Raw genomic sequence first — 8,150 nt, forward strand, 5'->3', positions numbered from 1 at the left:
TTCGGGTGAGAAAGATGAGACGGACGAAATGAAGACAGAAGAGAATGAAAGATTATCTGTGGAATATTACTGCCTCAGCATTTGCCTAAGTGATCCAAGGAAACCACAGAAAAACTTGGACCAAGGCAGACGGACCCGGAATCAAACCGGCGTCCGAATGCTAAGCAATGGTCTAGACCTCTAGGCCATGCCGCTCGGTTGTATCGTCCTTCGAAGTTTCCCATTTTAGACATTAATATTTCAAATATAACTTGATACGAAACAAGAACGTTGTACTTAAGGTTATCATGTCATTAAATGACAACACACCGAAATTTTGTGTTTACAAATCCTCTCAAATAAATACACAAAGTATGCGGAAAAACATACCCTTTCTAAGATGAGGTCTCCTGGACTCCCCCAAAATATAATTATGGGAGGCATTCTTGAGATGTCCCCTGACTGCGGCAAGAATCATGACCCTCTTCCTCTTTGATAAGAATTTCAAAATCAACATTCATCTCTTTAAGAGGTATTACTTACCTTTGGGGGTAGGTTTTCCACTCTTTCTTCAGGTGGAACAAACAACTCCACTCGGTCAGCCTGGGCAGCTTGGCCAAAATCCCTAAGCCTTCAAGATACCCTGGACATAGTGACATAAAAGAAAATGACTTAGGGAAATTCCTTCATGATGTTGGCATCTGCGGCAACCTCATTAAACAAGAAATTAAGATGAACCGTCTCAGAGCTATGCAAGGGCTATAAAAGACAACCAAAATGTAGAAAGATAGTTACCTTCATCTTTCCTATAAACTATAAAGAGTGGAAAGAATAAATTCTCAACCGCCACAAGAAGAATGCTCTACTGGGAATCCTTAGGAGCTACCTCCAGCGTTATCTTATCGAAGGCACCGTTTTCTTTACTGTTCAGTTGTGGAAAATGAAAAGGATACTTTCCTTCTGAAAGTGTGGTACGTAAACGGAGGATTGGCCTCTGTGGCTATCATCACCATTAGGTCGTCAGTCCTAAGACTAGTTGCACACGCACCTCCACTCTTTTCTACCCTGGCTAATCTTCGCATTTCTCTAAAACTGGAACACCTCACATCCTTAACTATTTGTGATTTGTAATCTAATCAAGGTCTACTTCTACTTCACTTAACTCCTGTTGCTGCTATAAAAAAAATTAATCTAAAGAATCTAATCTAGCGGTATGATATAAAATTTCTACAAAAAGCAACCGTTTTGCTCCGTATCGGCAAAAACCAGCGAAAGCTGAGGGTCCCACCTTAACGGTAAAGTTTTATAGTTTTATGATACGGGCCAAGGTTGGTGTGCCTGAGAAACATTTTATAAAAAAGAAGGGATATTCGGTCTTAATCTTTAAGTTTGGTTGGGTCTTATTTTTAGTAGAAGTTTTTCCTCATTATTAAACAGGTAGACTTTATTTAATGTACCAGATACGCATGGCTACTATAGTAAGAACATTATCCCCACCAAACAACCCAACCAACAAAAGCCCATTACCTCAAATCAAGCGTTTTGAACCCTATGGCCCCATAACCCAAAAGTTTTAAAGAACATAACCCTACAATTCTTACACAAAAGATATTTGAAACAACAATTTACAATTTCAGTAGTTCTGACCTCTTTGGACTTTAAAATGCTTCAATTTACAAAGAAACACAAATTAAACATCATTATTTACAGAAAATGGTTCCACTAAAAACCGGAACCGGTCATATGGATACCTCATAAAAGTCGTATGCTTTGAAATTTCGTTACATACGAACCAGATTATATTTAGTGTAGGTAGATCTGTGGATTACGTTTGCTGAATGTTCATAAATATTGCTCTTACGCTAGAAAAATCATCGTAAATGTATTCCAGACACTTTCTTACATACGGTTGCATTTAATTCGTGCCTACACCAGATGGCATTGCGCATTTTTCTTTTAATCTGCGTAATGGCTCGAAATAGAAATGAGTACAGTGTCTTCTAGTGCTTTTATAATTGAATATTGAACTTTCCTTTTTGCCATATACACTATTGAAAATTAAAATTTAACTGCATAGGTTCACAGGTTACTGTAAATCAACTATTGATTATTTGGTTATTCATTATATTAAAACGTTTTTTAAATTTTATTTTGCTAAATTGCTTGATTAAACTAAAATAAGTTTCTTATTTCTCATTTTCAGAATTGTCAATCGTCGAAATTTGTGTCTGACAACCTCCAACAATTTAGTGAGCCTCTAAATAAATTTTCAACTGGAATAGGTAAGCATTAATCAGTCTAAAAATAGTTATTTTAAGCCCCCCTTACAAGAAGAGGAAATGACCAAAGTATTTCATTTCCAATGTAAGTGAAACAGACATTTACATTTCGAAAACCTTCATGAAAACGAACAAATACTGTCATAAACATGTTGCACAAAAATAACAAGACATGAATGAAAATCTAAAAATGGACTGAAATTCATTTACTGACACGGAACAACAAATTACTCCAAAGTGCAAGCAAATTTGTTGGTATTTGCTGCACCTATAGGTACAAAAGTGTTCAGTTGGTTTCTGTTTGAAAATGCTTCATTTATTATGCTCAAAGGGAACTTTGATCTTAGTGATTCATCCCATACCCATTAGCAAAAGACTTTTATTTCGGTTTCTCCTTAGTAGTGAATACCTTTTAAGTTGAAACGTTTCTATACTTACTTTCACTAAAGTCTTATTAAAATGATACAGTGTCTTGAATGAATAATTAAGTTAAGAAAGGTTAGTAATCCAAATGTTAGTTTTGACAAGAGCTTATATATTGGTTTAAAAAGCTTCTTGGTCTGTAATTCGTCAATGCTGTATTAAGTAATTCCAATTAAACATTGCCAATTGCAACTGACTCCACTAGAAATCCAACGATTAGTTGAGAATCGGAAAGCATTGCGAAAGATAAATAATAATAATTAATAAAATTATAATTATCTATCCATAGACTATTAATTTATCTATTAATGACTTAATAATTACGTAACTTTAATCTTTTCTTTTGTCTTCTTAATACCATGTCTGGGTGTACTTTAAATAGGACTGCATACTATCAGCGAAGAACAAAATTTAATTAAAATTTATGGCAATAGACGTCTAAACATTATTACTTATATTAGATAAGCTGCTGATTTACTAATTTGGTATTTATTGTTGATTTACTCACCATGCGATTCCTTGATGCATCCAGTTTTAACATCTTCCATTGCTTGCCACTTATTTCAGAAACATTCTATATAGTTCCCACTCACTTTTGCGGAACAGCTTTGGTTTGGTCGATAATTAATCGTAAATCGTGGTCCACGCCTGGTAGTTTCGATGAATTATTGATCAAGAACTTCTTATTCATTATTAAATGATTAATATAAATTAACTGACAGTATATCGTTATTTACCATTAACGATACTATTGCGCAGTGTTTAACAAGGACCTTGGATATTAAATTCTTGGTCAGCAGGTTTATCGAAGTTTCTGAATTTTAGGTTCCTATCGAAATGGATATGCTTGTAAAACTTTCGTAAAATATTAAGATAATAATTACCCACATATACCCAAAATTTTAGTATCGAAAGTACTACTTGGGTGGTACATATAACGTATACTTCATAACAAATGAAATCATGGAGCGATAGATCATAGGTCTGACGGTAGATCGGAGTCGAAGGTCGAAGACTTTTACTAAACCACAAGTAAATGTAAATAAATATTCGATGATTATTGGAAATTCCTGAAAAAGACATTTAATTGCCACTGTTGCATACTGCATAACATAAATGCTCGGATTACTGGCTTCAAAATTTCAATAATAAATCACAAAATTATAGAAAAAATGATCGAATTAATTTTAAGTAGATACTTAATTTAATCGTAAGAAAATTTTATGAAATTTTTGACCGAGGTTAGACTGGAGACACTTTTTCTCGAAAAAAATGGAAAATCGCACCAACCCCCCCTATCTAAACAAAATACTGTCTCCATAGTAATAGGGAAGATTAGAAATGAAGAGATATTAGAAAGAATAGGAGAACAGAAGACTCTATGGAAGACAATAAAAAATAGGTGAGACAGGTTTGAAGGACACCTTCCTAGGCATGAAGGTCTACCCAGAGACATATCAGAGACGAAAACAGGAGTTAAGAGGAGTGAATGTAGACCTAAATTAGATTACTGTTCGCAAATAGTTAAGAATTAGCTCAGGATAGGAAAGAGTGGAGGTGCATGTCCAACCAGTTTTAGGACTAACGACCTTATGATAATGATGAAATTAAAATGGTTTTAGAACTAAATTTCTTATAGAACATATTAATCAGCTGTCGGACATATATATGCTAACAGCTGGTCCAAGTATGTTGTACGGGACCTTTTTTTTTGAGTAATTTGTCAATTTTAAACACCACCGTTTCGCCAATTGTGGCGATGGGTAGATATTTATTACTCCTTGCTTATATGTATACTTGTTCATTATAAAGGGTTAATCAAACGTCTGGGCGAAACATCGCCAATGTAATGTATGACACCAAACGGTTATACATAAGCCATGACTGACGTGATGTTTTCAATGGAACACTATCAAGTAAGCGATTAATTTTGTCAAGAAAATTTCTACCTATTTAATTTTGCTTCACATCAGTTGTCTTTATACAACTTCTCAAGTAAGAAGTTCTTATGTAAGAGTTTTGGGACACGAGCATTGAAACTTTTTTGAGTTTTTGGTCTTGGTGGTGAAGATTGGTCAAGACCTTTAGTTATCCTCGTATATTTATCTCAACTTGCAGCTCAACTGTGGAAGCTGCCACATTTAAGTATCACATGTAGAATTCTACCGGAAACACTTATTAGATAACTACAACTACTTCACAATTAAATTCGGATTGTAAAAGAGTCAGTTGTACCTTACGACTTTTAGCAATATTGTAAATGTGCAAATGGCACCATTTCCGAACGTTTTCAAACATCAAAAGGCTTTCAAAGGAACACCTTACCGCCTTATGCCCTGCTTTTCAAAGGGATGGGATAGACCAACGACGACAGGCACTTTGTTAGGTCTAAGTGGCGGGATGTAACAGCTCGCGGCTTCATCACCCTCAGGGACCAGTTATTAAAGTTTCGCCCTTTCTTTTTATGTTTCCGGTTCTATGGTGGATGTGGGGTGTTCTATACAACTCGATGACTGCATTATTTATGGCTAAGTGCGTTTTTAGGCGTTAAAAACTCAGGTTTGGTTTTCCATTTTAACGCCTAATTGCCACTTTAAACAGAATTTATGATCTCGTAAAAGCTGATACCATTATTTAATAAAACTTATGGATACCTTGTTGTTAAATTTTATTCAAAACATTTGAAAGATATTCATAAAAACTCGCAGAAAACGAACGAAGAAATTAATCAACGGGAAGGTAATTAACAAATATAGACTAAGTACGAATTAATCTGTGGGATAACACTTTAGTTCTATACCTATAACTATCATACTGTTTGTTTTAATAATAGTTATAATATACATAACGGTAAAAACGCGGAACTGATTATTTAGAAGGAATATTGATTTGATGATTTCACCGGGAATCGAACTATCGAACCAGAGTGTGACAACAGCAACAATTTTCCCTCATCAACCTGAGGTAGTTTGTAATGGGTAAAAAGTTCGACAAATGAATTTTCATATTAATATTTCATATTAAAACTAACCACTTCTAAAAATGTGAAAGTGTTTCGTATACATACAGAACTCCTTCAATATACCATATCAAAAGGAATTTTCGAACATATCTAAATGGGGACTAAAATTAAATCTTGTGTTTTGTTTACGTTTGAATCTAAATGAAAACTATAGAGGTATCATTGCAGTTTTGCAGTGAAATTTACAAAATTCTTTATATTTATAAGTTTTGGTGATATAGCAGTATTAGCATCTAACTAGGAGGACCTAGAGATAGCATTAAATGAAATGGAAGCGGTATTGACAGATCAGTACTGTATGAAAATAAATAAAAGTAAAACTAAAGTATTGGTATGCAAGGGAAGAAAAAGTAGGGAAAGAGCGAATATAAAGATAGGACACGAAAAATTAGAAGAAGTGGCTGAGTTTAGATATCTAGGAAGTCAGATAAGTCAGGATGGAAAGAGTAGTAGGGATATAAAGCAGAGGATAGCGCAGGGTCGTGTCGCCTTTAATAAAAAGAAGTCACTTCTATGCTCGCGAACGGTTAATTTAGAAATTCGAAANTCTTCTGTATTGTTTTTTGCTTTACATCAACTGTACGAAAATTTTGATCAATTGGGTTCAAAGTCCTTCCCCTTCAAATCCCAAACCAGTAAATTTTTATACCAGCTTTAACGTTTCCGTCTTCGTTCGTAAATAATAATTTCATTGTAATAGGAGGTAACGGTAGTAGAAAATCAGTCATGAAGGTCGGCATGTTTTTTTACAAATGGCATCTATGGTAAAAAGCATGGTGGTGCCCATGTCTGATGTTCTCCTACCGTCCTCCTTAAATAGTTTACAACAATGTAATATGACAAAAACGTTAGCCACAACAACGCGTGGCCGGGTCAGCTAGTAGTATATATAATTACATTAGTTCGACAGATCTGTGACCTAGTACGGTTTGTCGTTGATACTGTTGTTATCTCTCGTAGCTTAGTGGTCAGAGCATTGGTGCGTAAAGCCAAAGGTCCCGGGTTCGATTCCCGGCGAGAGTGTGACAACAGCAACAATTTTCCCTCATTAACCTGAAGTATTTTGTAGTGGGTAAAAAATTCGACAAATGAATTTTTATATTAAGTAATATTGAATATTGATTTGTTTATTATTGCATACATACGCTACAAATAGGATTATCAAGCTTATAAAATTAACTAAATCTCCGAACAAAAAATCCGTCTTGTGTACAACCAACTTTATATGTACGTCAGAAAAACAACGCACGCGTTTTGAAGAAGTTCGACTAACAGAAGCCCGTTTATGTGTTAACCCTAATCCTAATCTTTTTTCTTTGATTCTGCCACTAAACCGCCGATATTTCTTCTAACGTTCAACAAACCTTGTTTAGTGCTATTAATTATATCGGTATTTTTACAATCATGTTAATTCAAAAACATTTCCGTTTAGTTAGATGTACTGTAATTGATTACTTTCGTTACATTTCAAATTGCTTTATTGTTTTGCTCAGTTCAACTTTATAACGTTTCTTCTATTTGGCTTTATGATATTTTGTGAATATTCTTCTTTGTTACACAGACAAAATGTACGTGAGGAATTCAAATAGTTCCTGCTAGTATAAATGAGGTTTTCCTGATTGTCGCTAATACCTGGCTCATATACCGAACAATTTTTTATTTCAGTGTTCTATTCTGTTATTATTTCTTAAAATGGGGTCAATATTCAATTTCAATATTGGGTTAAGGTTAAAAAAATCTGACGTTTCCATCATCGAACCAATATGTAAATATAATATTTTACCAATATTTTTGTGGTACTGGGGTAGATATTGTGCCTATGTATACATGATATGTTGTGACTATATATATAATATGTATTGGACCAATCTGTAAAACAAATATAGACTGTATTTTTAAAATAAATATTGCACACTCCTAACATTGGAACAATATTTAATTTCAATATTGGGTTAATATTAAAAATCTACATTGGGCCTTCTGATTGTCACTAATACCTGGCTCATTGTTAGCACTTTCTTACTTATTCTCAGAAATTTTCTGCATCTAGTTGCACTCGACACCTCGTCTATGACGACATTCAAGAAATTGCATACATTTATCCAACACCATGAAATGTTTCAATTAGACTCCATCTCCTTTGCTAGTTGTAAGTCTAGTTTTAAGTAAATTTAAAGTTGTTAGTACTAGGGTCAATTGAAAAGTCCCCGGCCTGACACATAGATGGCGGCACCAGAACTAAATCCATATGATTTTCAGTTAGTCCTAACCTTCAAAAGACGCGTCTATAAATTTGACGGCTGTCGGATCATTAGTTTGTGAATTATAGCATTTTTAGTGAAGCAACTTTTGTTATTGTGAAAAAAATGGATAAAAAGGAATTTCGCGTGTTGATAAAATATTGCTTTTTGAAGGGAAAAAATACAGTTGAAGCAAAAACTTGGCTT

General features: G+C 34.2%; 1 protein-coding gene and 1 non-coding gene across 2 annotated transcripts in view; both read left to right on the forward strand.

Moving 5' to 3' along the window:
* Positions 1–8,150, forward strand: part of LOC108739988 (myogenic-determination protein) — a 120,642-nt gene that overhangs the window by 57,666 nt on the left and 54,826 nt on the right. The window contains exon 3 of the mRNA XM_018474137.2: positions 2,183–2,261. Within this exon, the coding sequence (XP_018329639.1) occupies positions 2,183–2,261 (79 nt within the window). The remainder of the gene's footprint in view (positions 1–2,182; positions 2,262–8,150) is intronic.
* On the forward strand, positions 6,654–6,726 carry Trnay-gua. The gene has a single exon. It is a non-coding gene; the product is annotated as a tRNA-Tyr (tRNA).

Source organism: Agrilus planipennis, unplaced genomic scaffold (assembly GCF_000699045.2).
Source record: "Agrilus planipennis isolate EAB-ADULT unplaced genomic scaffold, Apla_2.0 scaffold26, whole genome shotgun sequence".
NCBI classification, from domain to species: Eukaryota; Metazoa; Arthropoda; class Insecta; order Coleoptera; family Buprestidae; genus Agrilus; species Agrilus planipennis.